The sequence below is a fragment of the Stegodyphus dumicola genome, chromosome 9, assembly GCF_044657685.1.
Source record: "Stegodyphus dumicola isolate Sdum_Otavi_A_Nest chromosome 9, ASM4465768v1".
NCBI lineage: Eukaryota > Metazoa > Arthropoda > Arachnida > Araneae > Eresidae > Stegodyphus > Stegodyphus dumicola.
In genome coordinates, this window is record NC_140776.1 from 9,969,376 (window position 1) to 9,986,922 (window position 17,547).

The 17,547-nt window shown below is 36.1% G+C and overlaps 1 protein-coding gene across 3 annotated transcripts; it reads right to left on the reverse strand.

The window, feature by feature from the left end:
• Positions 1-650: 650 nt before the first annotated feature.
• Positions 651-16,847, reverse strand: LOC146995299 (uncharacterized). Of its 3 annotated transcripts, none has more exons than XR_015043195.1 (3): positions 11,079-11,265; positions 6,459-6,490; positions 651-970 (listed from the first exon to the last, which is right to left on the reverse strand). XR_015043195.1 is itself a non-coding variant. In XM_085824513.1 (3 exons), the coding sequence occupies exons 1-3, from the start codon at positions 16,735-16,737 to the stop codon at positions 746-748; spliced, it is 318 nt and encodes a 105-aa protein (XP_085680639.1). In that variant the 5' UTR covers positions 16,738-16,847; the 3' UTR covers positions 651-745. The 3 variants fall into 3 exon arrangements, 2 of the variants coding, with proteins under 2 accessions (XP_085680639.1, XP_085680640.1); XM_085824513.1 differs by lacking the exon at positions 11,079-11,265 and adding an exon at positions 16,677-16,847; XM_085824514.1 differs by having other exon boundaries at positions 11,108-11,261.
• Positions 16,848-17,547: the final 700 nt, after the last annotated feature.

The window sequence follows — 17,547 nt, forward strand, 5'->3', positions numbered from 1 at the left end:
ATCTTTCAGAAATAAATAAACATCGATATTGAGCATCACCTCTTTAAAACTACCAGCACCAATAGACGAATGAAATTTTCCGCAACCATGGCAGGTCGTCTTTGAAGTTCGATTTAACACACAAATTACCAGTATGCTCAGCTAAGTACACGTTTATTGTAATATCAATAATAGAGTTTTGCATTGGTGTTTTATGTTTTTCAATATCTTTCAATTTTTAATGTGGTTTTATGTATTTTTGCCTTGGCACGAAGTGAGAACTGATTTAATTGAAAAAGAAATATGTCTCTGATAAAATTCGAAGAAATACGTTTAAATGAAATCCAAATACGTATAATTTAATATTCCGTAAAAGGAAGTCATCAGATTTTTTCCTTGGGAAAAAGGAAAGATTGCCTTCCTTTTATTTTCTGATGGGAAAAAAAATATTTGCCGTGACTTGTTTAGTCGAGTTCTCGTGGTATCCACCTTTCTAAGATGATCGCATCTTAGATTGACTAGTATTTTGGAAACTTAAGCAAACACTAGTGTCAAAAGTTATTTTTTTAAAACGCCAAACTTCGACAAAGACCCAAATCATCTCAATACTTGAGTAGTCCTCTTAGAGAGTATTCACCGTATTTCTAAAAATTAATCGAAACATCAGTAAGTTTTTCACGCAAAAAAGAAATTTATTAAAAATGGTTTTGATAAATCTTTGGCAAATCACAAGGAATCTGAAGTTAATCGATATTATATAGTGATGTCATCGATTTCTACCCCAGAAGAAAATGGCATTCACACTGTACTCCACAGTCTTGAAGGTTCGTCCATCATTGCGTGCGAAGTCTAGTCCGTAACTGGCACCAACGTTTAGATTCATGTCTTTTCTTTTACTCTCCCACACTTTGGAGCCGATTTCCGTGTTAATTGTGCCTTTAAAATTACGTAAGTTTTTGCCAAATACTGCTGCCTCTAGGTAGAAATGGGTCTGTAAAGTAAAATAAAGAAGTAGTAGTAGCATTCACATTAGCATAACTTATTACATAAAAATTTCGGTTGGAGAACTTTCTCTAACACGTAATAATATAAATTTTGTTAATACATGTTAATGCTAAAAAAATATATATAATAAATATAATAGTAGAAATATACAGTAGTTCAATGTAACTAATTCTACTAATACACTTTCTGTTTCTAAATGTTTTATGAGTTCAGAATTATCTTCTGCCATTTGGTATCGAAGCGGACATTCATAATTCTCTTTGATGTTTTAGCAAATTCGTAAAGTAAAAAAGAGAAGTAAATGGGTTACTTCATTCAAGCATTTTATAAATTGCAATTTTTTTTGTAAGTGAACCGATTCTGCTTATAATTGAATGAATTTGGGCCCACCAGCGGCCGAGCGGTAAAAGCCGCTGAACACTGGTAGTTCGGTCCGGGATTCGAGTTACGTGGCGTGGAGTTTTCGTGGCTTTCCCCACGTGTAACATGGATACGAGCCAGTTTCTCTTAAAAAAGATCTCCACGTGGCCCCCCTGGTAATTAGATTCGCCTGGGCTAACTATGTTCGGGCAACTATCCCTGGGGGTCGTTTGGAACTGACCATCCCAGCGAACTGGCTAGGTCAATATCTAGACAGCCTCGACTTCTAGGGTAAATAATGTCTTCACAGGACTAGAACCATCGCTTATTCGGTGGTAGATTCAGACTTGGCAGGGACAGTGCTGGTACTGTCTTGTCTGTCGCTTGGTTGTGGGGACGTTACATGGTTTGATATCGCAGGCTGTCCGAGGGGAAGGACTCCCTTTGGTCAATACTGAGTTACGGACGATGTCAACTTTGTGACTTTGTTTATTTTCGATGGATGCTAGCTGTCCACCACTGTGCTTGAGTTCATTTACTGTGCGAGGTGTAACATTTAAAATCCATTTGGACTGACCGAGAGGGACGGCGCCTCCTCGGACCTCCTCTGGAGGTTGGGGTACTTATTAAGCGTGTTAAGGCTGCCTTGAGCATGCTAGGTTTGGGCATCTGGTGATCTGTACCTCTGCTGTATTGTAAGAGAGGCATTTTCGTCATCCGTCACGTCAAAAAGTACTTCATGCTTACAATCGATGCGGCCACGACTGTTCAACTACACGTCGATGTATAACCTTTACAAAACTCTATACAGGGTGAATCTGAAAAAAGGGTAAAACTTCAGGGGGTTATAGAAGGCAGCTATAGCAGTATAGTGTATGATCGGAAAGCAAAGGGCAAGCCGCTAGGTGGCATTGTAAATAAATGGTATAAAAAGGGTCGGTTCCCGCACCCAACGGTATTTTCTACCGTGGATTGCCGAGAAGATTGCTGGTTATACGAACCACGAAATTTCCAGGGCGATGGCTTGGTCGAGGTGGCCCCATAGCTTGGCCACTATGATAACCGGATCTCTCGTGTTTTGTTTTTTCCTGCGGGACTATGTGAAAAGCCTAATCTTTGAGTCCCTCATTAAAATCTGCATTACATGAGCGATTTCTCTGAGCATGTTTTGCCAATAAAATGCTTTCTCTCTCATTCTTGTGTTAATTCTTTAAATGTGACGATGAAAACTACCCTTTAACTTCTCACCGCTTGCGTTCCGACCATATAGTCTATGACGAATATTGTTCGTATAACTGGCTTCTATCACTCCCTAAAGTTTTCCCCTCTTGCTTAGAGTCACCCTGTGTAGGACTGCCACGTCTAACATTGAAAAAGAAAACCAGAACAGTTTCAAAACCTTTCAATCAGTCCTTATGGGAACTGATGTCATCTTTTCTACTAACTTAATTTTTCTACTAACTTAATTTTAAAATCTCCTTGGCTCATGTTTAAAGAGTTAATTTTTTCAACAATATTTTGCTTCTTTCTAGTTAAATACAGGAAAAAAATAGATAAATCTTTACTCATCCGTAAATTTATATTTTTGAAAAATATTTGCATATTAAGCTTTTACATATTTTTAGATGCTATAGGTTTGTTAAGAGGTCCTTAAATAACAGGGCAGACGAAGAAAAACTTTTATTTCGGTTTTGAGGTGGTAACAATTTTTGCTTGTGAAAGACAACAGCTAAAATATTGCTCAAGAGAAACAGAGAAATATGAGGAAATTCTCCACAAATCTCAACTCTCAGCTGAAATTATGGCTCTTGCCACCACCCTTTCATTTGTACCATTGACAAAGGAGGGTAAGACAGTGCCGGAATCTTCTAGATTTTGAAAATATGTTTTCATGACACTTGTAAAACATTCCTAAATTGGCGATAGATCACCAAATATCGCTAAAACCCACACGGGGTCCTCAGCATGTATCTCCGATTCTCCTTACGCTGTCTTCATAATCTCGATTAAAATTTATTAGGAGTTACAGGTTTTGCACAATAATAATCGAATCAAACAAGTATAATTATAATAAAGGATAATTAATTTGTAAGGTATTTCTCCCAGCTTCCTAGCGTGCCTTCGTGGTGTAGGAGTTCTGCACACTTGGCCGGTATTCCAGAGATCCGTGGTTCGATTCCCGGCAAAGGCGGTTGCTAATTTTACATCTCTCCGGCTTTTCAAATTATCTAATGTCTCTACAGTGGCACCCGAACTAAAAGGGTTGTGGATAATTTGGCGATTGGGTTTCCTAGAAACCCCAGTCGCCCTATAAAAGGGGGTGTATGTAAATTATTTCTCTCACCTTCCTAGCTTGCCTTCGTGGTGCAGTGGTTCTGCACACTGGACCGGTATTCCAGAAGTCCGCGGTACGATTCCCGGCGAAGGCGGGTGCTTTTCAAATTGCCTAATGTCCCTACAGTGGCACCCGAAATAAAAGGGTTGTGGATGATGACTCTCCACACCCAGGATTTGGCGATTAGGTCCCCTAAAATCCCCATTCGCCCTAAAAAAGGGGGAGTATGTAAGGTATTTCTCCCATCTTCCTAGCGTGCCTTCGTGGTGTAGTGGTTCTGCACACTGCACCGGTATTCCAGAGGTCCGTGGTTCGATTCCCGGCGAAGGCGGTTGCTAATTTTTCATTTCTCCGGCTTTTCAAATTACCTAATGTTTCTACAAATTAAAATATGTAAAACACACAAAATCCAATCAGTAATTACTATAAAAACAAACTGAATGAATAAATAAGCAAATTAGAACAAACAAACAAACAAAAAAACTGAGCAAAAATACATAAAATTTCGAATACATTTAAGCAGAAATAGTTTTATAAATTACAAAAATATTGTTACGAATTTTGTATTTAGTTAGATATTTTTAGTAGAATTACAATTAAAATTGTTGCGTTTCCCCGTGCAATGTAGCGCGAAACAAATTTTAAGAGAAAGCTATGCCGCAAAAGTAAAATTATAGAACCACATGCATTTAACATTGAATAAATGGATATATGTTTAATTTATATTGAAATTGAATAAATGTAATGGACTACTGTGTTAACTGTAACCGTAATTCCGTCCTCTCGCTGGTTTCCAGAAATTTCGAGAAACAAAGAAATTGCCAGATATTTCTCGCGACCGAATTAAAGCTATAAAAAGCCAGACACAGAGACAGAAGATCTCAGTTGTTTAGTTAGCTGCTGTTATTATTTTTGCGAGTTCAGCGAGAGATCGGATTAGCTTTCTCTTTGCATTGCGTTGTATTCTAGCGTTTTGAGCAGTTTGGAGTATAACTACTGATTATATTGCGTGATACTGTGAACACTTGTACGATTATCTTTGAGGAAAATTCCAGCGTTCTGTTGTATTTCTTTTGCTAAAAATAAATTTTATTAACCTTTTATCAGACTTGCGCATTCAATCTATTACAAACCCGTACGCACACAACATTATACATTCAATAGATTTTTAGCTCTCTTTCTCTCTCTCTGTATATATACAAAGGGAAAGCACGGGCGAGAGAAATATGCTGTAGAAGGAAATGTAAATAATCTTAAATTTATAAGTTCTTTCTTCTTATACAGAAATTTTGGTTACTTAACCTATTATGTGACTATACTATATAAAACTATATTATACAGGGGTTGGACAAAAATATGGAAACACCTTTAAAAAAACATGTTTCTTTGCTTAATATGGTGTCGGAAACCCGTTGGCATACAAAACAGCTAGCAGTCTTCTCGGAATGGATAAATACAGTTCCTGTATGTTTGCCAAGGGAATATTATACCATTCTTCCTGCAAAACGGTGGCAAGTTCAGATAACGATGTTGGCGGTGGACAACGAAAACGCACTTTCCGTTCCAATGTAGACCACAAAGGTTCGATAATATTCAGGTCTGGTGACTGTGGTGGCCAGGGGAGATGGGACAACTCATCCTCGTGCTCAGAAAACCAGTCATGGACAATGTGAGTAGTGTGAACAGGGGCTTTGTCGTCTTGGAAGACACCAACACCATCGGGGAACAAAGTTTGTACCATGGGATGAACTCGATCGGCCAAAATGTTCATATAAGTCTTGGCAGTCATGTGCCCTGACACAGTTATCATGGGGCTAGCAGAGAACAACGATATGGCTGCCTAAACCATAACAGAACTTCCACCATGTTTCACTCTTGGCAACAAGCAGTCTGTATTATAGGCTTGAGATGGCGTTCTCCAAACGTAAACTCGGCCAGAAGTGGAAAACAATGTGAAAGAAGACTCGTCAGACCATATTACTCGCTTCCACTGCTCTATAGTCCAGGCTTTATGACTTAAACACCACCTTTTCCTGTTACGGGCATTAGCATCACTGATGAGTGGCTTCTCAATTGCAGCACGGCCAGCAATTCCCTGTTTATGAAGCTCCCTTCTAATTGTTTTGGTACTCACAGGGTTCGGTAACACAACATTCATTTCAGCAGTAACTTTTGCAGCTGTGGTCTTCTTATTTTTCGTCACAATTGCCTTTAATGATCGTCTGTCACGATCACTCAGGACACACTTTCGTCCGCGCTGTGATTTAGCAGATGATGTTTTTCCTCTCAAATATGCGGAATAAATCTTCGATACAGTACCTCTTGAAACACTAAACACCTCGGCTACCTTGCTTACGGAAGCACCTACCATACGTACTCCAACAATTTGCCCACGTTCGAAGTCTGTTAACTCTGACATAATGCAATGACAACCTCACATAACAGTACTCCGACAACAACTGAACTGTTTAGCACATTTACGAAGTTGTATAGGTGGCGTCAGTAGTCAAAAACGCCAGCGCCACCTACATATTTCTTAAAAATTAATCTTTCTTTTCAAACATGCATTTCACAAGGTGTTTCCATATTTTTGTCCATCCACTGTATATACTATATTATGTGACTTTACTATATAAAAATTACCTTTACAGAAATGAAAAATATATAAAAAATATATTTGAGCAAAAACTAAAAAAATCACATGGAATTTTTTAGATATTTAAATATGCTGCCACTACTAAAGATGAAATAATTAATCGTTCAAAAATTGTCATCTTACCTCTCCGACTTCTTGGTTTTCATGACATAGCACTGAAAAAATAATATTAATATTAATTTAGAACTGCTTTCAAATATGCAAAACTTGCTAAGAACGGAACAATAAAAGAAATATTTTGCTTTCATAATCTTTTTCTTTTATTACTTAATAAACTTATCGAACATTTTCAAAGGGATAATAACAATATGAAATTGGAAGCATATGTTCAATCTGATCACAATTACGAATAAGCTATAAAACGTACAATGCCAAGATCCTCAATTTTCAATATCTAAAACATGCAATGAATTTCAGATCATCTTCTATAGAGAGGTAGTATTTTATTATAACATTTTGAGTAACGAAATTTAATATATGAGCCGTTTTCTTTAAAAGTGGCGTAACTCCATTTTATATCATATGGAGCTATAATATGGGAATTGTATTTGAATGGTTTGAAAAATATAGGTACTTTTTAATACTCTTACTTTATGTTTTTAAAAATTAAATTGAGTAAAACAGAACATGTGTCGCCACTACGCGGCCAATCCAACCTTAGAACCAGGCCTAGGGGTTCAGCCGAACTCCTTGCACCTTGGAGAGGACTGACACCAGCCACCACACGGCGATGCTTGTCGCCTATTTGCTACCTGCCAGTTGCTCGGGCTGCCCGTCCTTCACCGACATTACCCAGAGTACCGGGACATACCCCCTGGGCTACTAGAGCCCTAAGCTCTAGGACATGCCAGACCCACAGGTTGACCAATAAGTGATCTTTTCTGGGCCTCGAGAGCCTCTAGGTTCATAATTTGTATACCCCTGTCGCCGAAACTGCCTAAGTACAGATCCTAACCACAGCTTTCTCTTTGCCACAGCTTTTCAGCCTCAGCTGGGAAGGCAAAGCTGTGAAGCTTATATGGCTGGGAAGGCAAAGGAAGACAAAGCGGCTGGGAAGGCAAAGGAAGACAAGCGACGTAGAGAACGCTGGGAAGGCAAAGGAAGGCAAAGTTGCCTTCCTTTGCCTTCCCAGCGTTCTCTACGTCGAGCCCGGAGGAGGAGTATAGTAAAATGAGTTAGAACTTTCCTTTAAATGTTCTTTCTAAACCCGAACTGCCCAATATTAAATGGCTTATATAAAAATATTTCGATCCATCATTTTGATGAGCATATCTTTCTATTAAACTGATTAAATTACCATGAACCCACTCTAAGATTGCATAATTCCAGATGATTTGGTCTTCTGTAAGAGTGTTCGCCTCAGAGAGGTGACGTTAAACGCAGATATTTATTTATGATCTCCGAAATTCTTACAATTTAAGTCATACAAAAAACATTAAGTATGTAACAAACACTTGAGTAGAATTTCAGAGGTTGCAGTGGCGTAGCTGAGCGGGGCAAGAGGGGACATATGTCCCCGGTGCGCAGCATCCAAGGGCAGCGGCCAATTGATGTTACGAAATTTCAAAATGGAATTGTTTTCATTCTTGGCACATAGAAAGGGGCGCAAGATCTTCAGATAAGATCCCCGGGCGCTGAAAAACCCTAGTTTCGCTTCTGAGAGGTGGTCACCTTGAGAGGGTTCATTGCGTATAGTTTTTGCATGTTAACTAAGTTTAACAGTCTATGAAGAGGCATGCCTTCGTTTGCACATAAGAAAAACATTACATTGCACATAAGAAAAACAACGTAAATCTTATACAGGCGCCGTAGAGAGAATTCAGAAGTTCATAGTGAAACCTTTCATACCGATTACCTCTAATGGACGACCATCTCTCAAAGTGACCAGCATTTCTAAGAGCATAATTAAACAATGACATTCTGCAAATTAACATTCTACAAAATAACATTCAACAAAATCAACATTCTGCAAAAAATCGCACGAAAATTATATTTATAGCGACTTATAATCATAGACCAACACGAGACAACGTTTTAATCATAGACCAACGGATTTTATCCCTCAGTTTAGATATTTCGAGGATGACTCTCAGACGACAGTCGGAAAAGTTTGGACTATGCACAGAATTTTACTACGGTTATTTATTTATTGCTTTGATTCAACAGAACCATACGATGATTTAACCGGTTTTTAAAGTTATATGCCTGGACATGAAAGTTTTAACTTCTATCCTCGACGATGTCGAACAGCTCTGCAATATTTCGAAAGTAGTTGAAATAGTTTCGAGGCAGACTGAAAAAGACTTTTTTATTATATTAAAAAATGTATTGTATCATGCCCAGTTTCGAAAGTTTCAAAATATGGGAGATTTCTTACATTTCTTTCTGTCAAAAATTGCATTCGTAAATGAAAACGAACGAGTTGAAAACGACATAATTAAATAATCAATTTTATTCTGATTATTGTAATTAAATAATCAATTGTATTCTGTATATTATATTCTTAGTGTCTATACAATTTTAGCATACAGGTATTTAGAGATTTAAAATGCAATATACAGCTGCATGCTAACTTGAATCTTAGGATATTTTAGAGTAGATTTTGAAATTTAATTTTGTTTAAAACTAATATATCTATTTCCTCTTTTTGAAGTGCATATAAATTCCTTTTGCGGATATTTGAAAGTAATGAATAATACAAATGATTTTTTTTTTTTTTTTTTTTTTTTTTTTTTTGCAAAGTTACTAAGGGTATAAATTGCTTTAAATGTACGTAAGCCAATACTGATGCCTGATTTTATCTTAAAATCCAATTTTTGTAAAATATAACTTGATCATATGAAATATGTGCACGACTACTTATAACCAGCTAATGTAATAATGATTACGCTAATATAGCTAAATGAAATTCGCTGATCTTGCATTAAAATAATTTAACATAATATTAGCTCTTAACGGCAAAACAATACTGTTAACTGTGAAATTTCTTACAAAAATCCTGTTTTTTCCCGTTTTTTATCCTTCATCTGAGAGTATATAATTTATAATTGAAATGCATAAGGATGAAAAGGTTTTATTAAAAAAATGACTCATGAAATAACATCGCTTTATTAGCCATTAAAATTTATACTCAAATATTTAAAAACATAGATAAAAAATTTGTCTAAATATTGAAGATTTTATATTTTAAAATGAAAAAGAAGACATTTTATCCTTCTTCCTGTGTAATGCTATGTATTTTCTCCCTGTTTTCTGCATGTCTTCGTGGTGTAACGGTTAGCTCACTCGGCGTGTATTCGAGAGGTTCAGGTTCGAGTCCCGGTGAGGGCACTGAACAGTTTTCACGTCTCCTGCATTAAAAAAAAAAAAAAAAAAAAAAAAAAAAAAAAAAAAAAAAAACTGAAATGTTTCAGATTTTAAATTACGTCCAAAGGGGCGTTTTTTAACATTTTGTGTGTTACCTTTCTTTATTAAATATCATGTTCCTCGCTCTTAAACCATAAGATCCAGTGCAACAGCAATATCTCAAAAATAGTTTTAAAACGAGCATATCTTTAGAATTTCCGATACAGAGACTCACGCGCTGGAGATAAAAATGTTTTTTCTGCACAACGTTGCCATTGCTCGCTTTGAAATCCTTGAGTTTGTTAATCAAAAATTCGTCAAAGTTTTAAAAAATAGGAAATCGATCATAAAACAAATTTCAAATTTCAAATTGGGTCTTCCACATGCTCATATTCGTTGGAGGATTACGTTATTCAAAATTCGATGACTCTATGTACCGTTGTTTTATCACAATACGAGAAATATACATACATTTATGCAGATTTTTCATTATTTAATTTCTTCAAATATAATGCAGGACTCTAACATTTTGTGGCAACAGTTTGAAAAGTGAACCGACATTTATGAGTCCGACGCAAAATGCCAAAACGAAACTAATAGTTCTTCGGGATTCAAATCCCTTTGGACTAAAAAAAAAAAAAAAAAAAAAAAAAAACTAATGTGTCTACACCGGCTCCCGAACTAAAAGGTGGTGGATGATGATTCTTCACCATCAGGATCTGGCGATTGTGTTCCCTAATCCACAGTCGCCCTTTAAAAGGGATGCCTTCGTGGTGTAACGGTTAGCTCGCGTATTCGAGAGGTCCAGTTTCGAGTCCCGGAAAGGGCATTGCACATTTTTCCCGTCTCCTGCATCAAAAGACCTAATGTTTCTACATGCTTGCAGGTGCTGTAAATTAAAATTAATGCGGCATGGATAAAATTTAAGTATTGCTAAAAAATTGAGTATGTAACAATTACTTGACAATAAATCTGATAATAACGTATTTAGCGTTTCTTAATTGAAATAACTTGATCACTTTCCAGTTTTTATTTAAAGCGCTTTATAAGTTATCTAACATATAAATAGAGTGAACCGTTTTGTAGTGACAAACTCCTAAAGAAGGCCACCTCTGAAAGTTAGCAATATTTTTGAAAACATAAACAATTGAATATTAGCTCTATAAAATGATCACCTTCATAGAAAATCAAAATCATCTGGAACCAAGGGTAGTCATCTTAGGGAAGGTTTATTCAAAAATATTTTTAAACAGTTTGTATTTTTAATTGTTAACTAAAAAAATATAATAACAAAAATAAGAATTTTGAAATTAAATTAAATGTTTTACATCGTAATGTATTCCGAACTTTATAATGTAAATTCATTTGCTACAAAGAATATAAAACTTCTAATCTTACCGTATGTAAAAGGGTACGGTGAAAATTACCTGATGTAGAATGCAACAAAATCATTAAGCAGACAATGAGCACAAAATAGCATTTCATCTTTTCGTTGCAAAGTGTTTCTTAGAAAACGACTCAGTAGCTGTGATAGTTTGATGAATGATCTTGTAAATAAAAACATAGCTTTTTCCCTAAAAATCCTCTTGTGTGTGTGTGGGAGGGGACTATTTTCATTTGCTTCTTTTCCTTTTCTTTTATTCAATTTCATTGCATGTAGCAAACTTTTAGTATATCTGAAACAGGTTTTCCCTTCCGCGGAAATCCTCGGAATGGCAGATGGCATTTTCCCGTTCATCCGTTCATTCAAAAGAAATTTCAGAATTTCCCCGAATTTAATCAAAACGGATATTGACTGCAATCACTAACAAAGGAAATTTAAATTTCATAAATTATATATATTTTTCTAAGTTGATTTCAGAATTACATTGTTTAATGATGATGAGGAGCAATGTTTTATGAAATATAATTTGAAATTGAACCCTTTATGAACTTTTTGTAAAGATTAGTAGTTCCAAAAGTAGTTCTACTGTATGTAAGTTTTGAGATACGCCTAGGAAATATGTATGACGTTGTTTTAAAGCACCAATCTCAGTATTTTGCTTTAATAGAAACAATTAAATATTTTCCAAGTGAAATAGACCCTTTTATAAAAGAATTTATTCTAAAAATGCTTGTGGTTTAGTATTTCTTCCCTTCTTTCCAGCATGTCTTCGTGGTGTAACGGTAGCACACTCGGCGCGTATTCGAGAGGTCCAGGTTCGAGTCCCGGTGAGGGAATTGCTCATTTTTCTTATCTCCCGCTTTAGAATAACCTAATGACTATACAGTGGTTCCCGAACTAAAGAGGTGGTGAATGATGATTCTTCATCATCAGGATTTGGCGACTGGGTCCCCTAACCCCCAGTCGCCCTTTAAAAGGGGGAGTATATAAGGTATTTCCTTTCTCCTTTCTGCATGCCTTTATGGTGTAAGAGTTAGTACACTCGGCGCGTATTCGAGAGGTTCGCACCGTTCGAGTACCGGCGGGGACACTGCTAATTTTTCATGTCTCCTGCTTTGTATATAAAAAAAAAAATAATAAAAAAAAAAAACACCTAATGACTCTACGTAGTATTATAAAGGATTTCCAGATGAAATAATATAATAATAATTTGCTATAATCTATTAATAATTATTTCTTAAAACGAGAACATTTTCGAAAGTAAGCTATATTTATCCTAGTCTATTTCCTTAGATATGTAGCCTTTTTTTATTTTTATATGTATGATGAAAAGATATCGGGTCTGATTCAAGCCAATAACTTAAACCGAAAGAATATTAATACTTTTCTAAAAACAATAATAAGGGGATAATGTGCGTTCGATGTGAAAAAACACACACAGTTTACTGGTTTTCTAATAAAGAAGAACCCAAAAAGATATTGGAGAGGAAATCTTATCAGGTTTACAAATTTTGAAATATACAAATTTTGTCTGAGACGTCGAAAATTACGTGTTTTTCCTAAGAAAAAGAACAACCTGAAGCATTCTTTTTGTAGGAGAAGATTATAAACAAATTACATGCAATTAATGCTTCGTAGACGTGAATACGATAGCTCAACAACATGATTTAACCAAATCGATAGCCTTGAGCGCCATCGGTCGTTGATAAGGCGACCAGACGCAAAACATTATAGCAAAACTTTACAGAGTGTCTCTAAGTGTCGTTACAGACTGTGGAATCGGTTTTTAGAGACTGAAGTTTTTAAGGAAAAGTCTTAGGCATACAACAACACAAATGAAAACACAAAACGAACGCCACTCTTTTGCAACAGAAACTTCTGAGGGCTACTGACAAGGCACCAGTGTTTCAACTCAAACTATTCGAAGTCGATTACTTAGTGTTGGTTTGTGTGTTCACAGACTTGTATTTCTTTCACAGAAAACTACTGTGCTGCCCGCGGTATATCTCAGATGGAGACGAATTGAATGGAGCCACTCTTCTCAAACGAGTCCCGCTTTTAGTAAAGAACCTGAGAATAGGCGATTTATCGTTTGAAGAGAATATGAACGAAAATGTTCGACATGGAGGAAGCGTTGAGCGGCACGCTTGTGCCTTTCTCAGTGGTCGCACTGATTTGTGCAACATCAGAAATGGTTTATTGATGACAGAAATTTAGGTATGAGATCTTCAGACATTTTGTGCTCGCACACGCTACGGAAATTGGGGATAGATGGTATGCATGGCCACATTGTGCGTGACTAATGAACGACTTTTCTACATAGAGATTCTTCGAATAGACTGGCTAGCATATACTCTAGCCATGAACACAACCAAATATGTTTGAGACACGCTAAGGGGAAAGGTTGCTGCTGCTTGTAACCCTAAAAAAGGTTTTATAGCTGGAAACATTTCTCCCATAGCAGCAGAAGAAATTTTCCATCCTTCTTTGACTTCCAGATTATTACCCTATAATGATAAATTTGAAAGGCCAAAGTCATCATGACGTTGGAAATAAACGCTGAATTCGTCAGAAAAGACTATATAACGATAACGATGCGTCATTATGTCCTTTTGCGTCATTGAAAGTATCATTTAGGGGCTGATTTAGCTTCTGCTGTAGTGTAAAGGGAAGTCGAAGCAATGGTCGCCTTGTTCCCAATTCGTGGCGCTGAAGAGTCGTCCCATCGTAAGTTAGCATACTTGGTGCTGTCCATCTAGGTTTTGACCCAGAATTTGTAATATGGCTGTACTACTCTTAATAATAATGAAAAACAAATGCCTTCTTTATCAGGCATTTGTCAGTGAGGGTTCTTGAGATCTTGCACGTCACACTCTGTGTGGCCTTTTTAGATCCATCAACTACAGATTCTCATAACAGATTTCGACCAAAAGATGCAACAGTTGCGCAGTACGGTAATTGGTAAGCTACTATTTTTACGCGATCGAGCTCTAAGACACAATGGCATTAGTTTCTTCTTACACGAGACATAACATGACTGCAGCAAAAAAAATGAGATTTTCTGAAAGTACGATTAGTAGGTAAACTCGAGTAATTGTAATTTTCGAATGATAAATTGGAAATTTCAACCCGCCTTTTCATACTGCCTCGAAATATTACTATTCTTGTCTGAAATGTGCGGATGACGTGCAATGTTAATAATGAGCATGCCCTAGTATGTTTTATTTTTCATGTGAACTTCAGGTTTGTTGTCTGCTTCCTTCATGGTATAACAATTTTAATCTCCAGAAGCGTACCCTGAAAGTGAAGCATTCGAAGATCAACCTGAGCATCTATTTTCGGGTTTTAGCCTACAGACAAATTATTTAATGCACTTTGAAAAGCACTTTGAAGAACTACTCTGGGTCTGATTTGTGTATTAAACACTAAGTTTTGGTCACTGTACTAGCGTTTCACACCTTATGGGTTGCTGTACGAAATTTCGGCTTCTCTAATTCTAGTGCATCTTCGTCCTTATATGTCTGTTAGATATTCATGCGGCATATCCTTCTGGTGTATTAACAGGCAAGAAAGATCGTTAGGTCTCAAAACTGAATCATGAGTGATCTGAAAGTCATGTTCAGTCCATTTATTTATGCTTATCTGCGCTTTTAGAACACGCTATTCTGAAAGCGTGTCAGCGATGAAATGGAGAATCTTATCATTTGCATATCTTGCACATTTAAAGAAATTAATACCAGTCCTTCGTAGTTTTGGCATTTTCCGATAGCATCTATTATCCTACCACAAATTTCATTGCAGAATTTATTTTTTCGTAATTTGTTCAATTTTAGGTATTATGTATTTTGACTATTGGATTTCATTTTTACTACCTTGTACGATGTAAAGAAAGTACTCGAATCGCGAAAACTTTCGGGTGTCGTATTTCAACGAAATATCCATTTTGACCACTCTCGAATCACTTTGAACGATGTTTTTGAGTGTAGCTGCCCAAACTTTTTAGTGGTTAGAGTAGCCTGACTGCGATATCAGAGTGTGCGGGTTCGAATCCCGGAGAAGGCATGGATGTAAAATTTACTGTCCCTTCATAGGAGGTAGCGGTGCTGCCTATTAGGTGCCTCCACAATAAAATGGCCACCACAATCTGGCCTTAGGAGTGGTCAATGCCGTTACAGGCAAATATCCGCCATTGGGGGGGGGAGAGACAAATGTTTTTGCATGACATATGTATGTACGAACAGATAAAGGGACTATTTTTTTCAAAACGGATTGTAAAATGGTTTTAAAATGGATTCAGAAGAGATTTTACTTCGTGACGTCTGTACGTACGTATGTATATATCTCGCATAACTTCAAAAACGAGCAACTTCAGCCTACGTTCCATACCTCTGAAAATATTCAGTATTTCTAGAAACATAAATAAGCATCGGTATTGGACACGATTCTCTAGGACGACCACCTTCATAGCAGACCCAGAATCGTCTGGAACTGTGGGTAGTTGTCTTAGAATGGCCCCATTATATTTTCACTTTGCGTTTTCCGAAGCAAGGCATATTTATTGAGAGAATTTTTGTAGTTTTCATAACAGGCATTGCTGCTTTAAGTTCTTATTACTGTAGCTGTATTTAATTTTAGAAAAGAAAATACCACAATGTAGCATTTTCAGAAACCATCTAAAACTTTTATTTATTTATTTTTTACAATTTATTATAGACCTTGATATATTCATGTATTTTATATATTGACGAGAAAAATTTTATAGATCATAGTAAAAATTTAAATAAATAAATTATTTGGCCTTTGGCCAATTTTTATTTTAACTGATGTATTTTTTATTTTACTTAAAATAATAAGTATTTTATGAGCTTCACATTCTTTCTGCGAAACCTCATGCAGAAAGAATGAGGAAATGGACTTTTAACATATTCAATCAGTCAGTAGTGCTGCAACGTTTGTCAGAGGTGTGGGATGCTCCTGAACTGTGTGCGATGTGAAGCATCGATTTTCATTTCATTATTTATTTTTACGACTGTTTTAATTATTTATTGTCATGTTTCTGAGAAGAAAAATAAATACAAAGCTGTTGAAGAAACCTTTTCCTTTCTCCGCATGATTTAATATCTGATTCAATGAATAATTCTCTCTTTTTCAAAATGATTTTCAAAGTAATAGATTCACGTCAAAATTCTAATTTTCAATTATTTGAGAACGAATTTTCTTTTTCTTTTCTGCTGCATTAGAATTTATTATATTTAGTATTCAACTAAACTAACGGCCTGTATGCTTTACAGTACGGGAACTGGTAAAGAATGAAAACATTTATGGCCCTTAGTTGAGGGGGGGGGAAGCTGATTTTACTTTAATGACTTAACTTTACGCAGTATTGTTTTGAAATAAATTTCTTTTCATATCGACGTATAAGCAACGATATTTGTTCAACAGAGACTGAATTAAAGACACTTGTAAGGTATATTTTAATTTTATAACAGTTATTTTAATTTTAAAGCGCTTTTCTGTCAATTTTTTTTCCACTTACAACTTTTTACCAGAATGAGTTTATAGAATTGAATACAAATGAGTAAAAAGTAGTATTTAAGGAAGGTTCAACTTACTTCCAAATGGAGAGCTAGGAATCCTGAGTAGAGCGTGTTTGCGGAGTCCCGGCAAGAGCATTGCTCATGTTTCACGTCTCCAGCATGAAAATAACCTAGTAAATCTACATTGGCGCCCGAACCAAAAAAAGGTGGTGGATGATGATGATTCTTCACCACTAGGATTTGGCGACTGCGTCTCCTAATCTCCAGTCGCTCTTTAAAAAGGAAAGTACATTTTCTTCCTCCTTTTTGCATGCCTTCATGGTGTAACGGTGTAACAAGTCCCGGCGAGGCCATTGCTCATTTTTCATATTTAGGCTGTTATGCTTGGCCGTAAACTAACTGGCCAATATCAATTCGCCGGCTAGTTTAAATTAAGGGCCAACTACGTTAGATTTGTGTTAGCTTCGGCTAAGTCTCTTTTAGTTAGTTCTAATTTTAGTTCTTATTTCTTATTCTGAGTTTAAACCCAAGTGCGGGCTTTGTTGTAAGCCCGAGATTTGTTGTAAGGGGCCAACTGTTCATTTTATTTTGAGCCAAGAGATTCTTTTTCTTCAAGCATTAAAAGTATTTTTTCTTGAGTCTTTTCTTACTCTCCAATGATTCTAATCTTCAACTAATAATATAAGTTTTCCTTAACAATTTATAAAAGCCTCCTTTTATGAGATTTTATTCCTCAATTTTGCTAGATAAATGCCATTACGATATTTGGATTTATTTTAATTGTTTATCTAGCATATTTAGTTATTTATATGACTCATTTCCGGCCGCTTACAGCTCAGAATATTTTGATGTAGATTTAATGTAAAAATATAAAGTTCGTTTTTACCTAATTTTAAGTTTGGCATCAACGTTTGCATTACCCTTAATTAGAATTCTTTATTACGAA

What these genes read in the sequence shown, in the direction of transcription:
- LOC146995299 (XM_085824513.1), bottom strand. Translation starts at nt 16,737, where the DNA reads ATGCTCTTGCCGGGACTCCGCAAACACGCTCTACTCAGGATTCCTAGC. An exon ending in TCCTAGCTCTCCATTTGGAA is followed by an intron (nt 6,491 to 16,676) that starts GTAAGTTGAACC and finishes TTATTTTTTCAG; the next exon opens with TGCTATGTCATGAAAACCAA. An exon ending in AAAACCAAGAAGTCGGAGAG is followed by an intron (nt 971 to 6,458) that starts GTAAGATGACAA and finishes TTTACTTTACAG; the next exon opens with ACCCATTTCTACCTAGAGGC.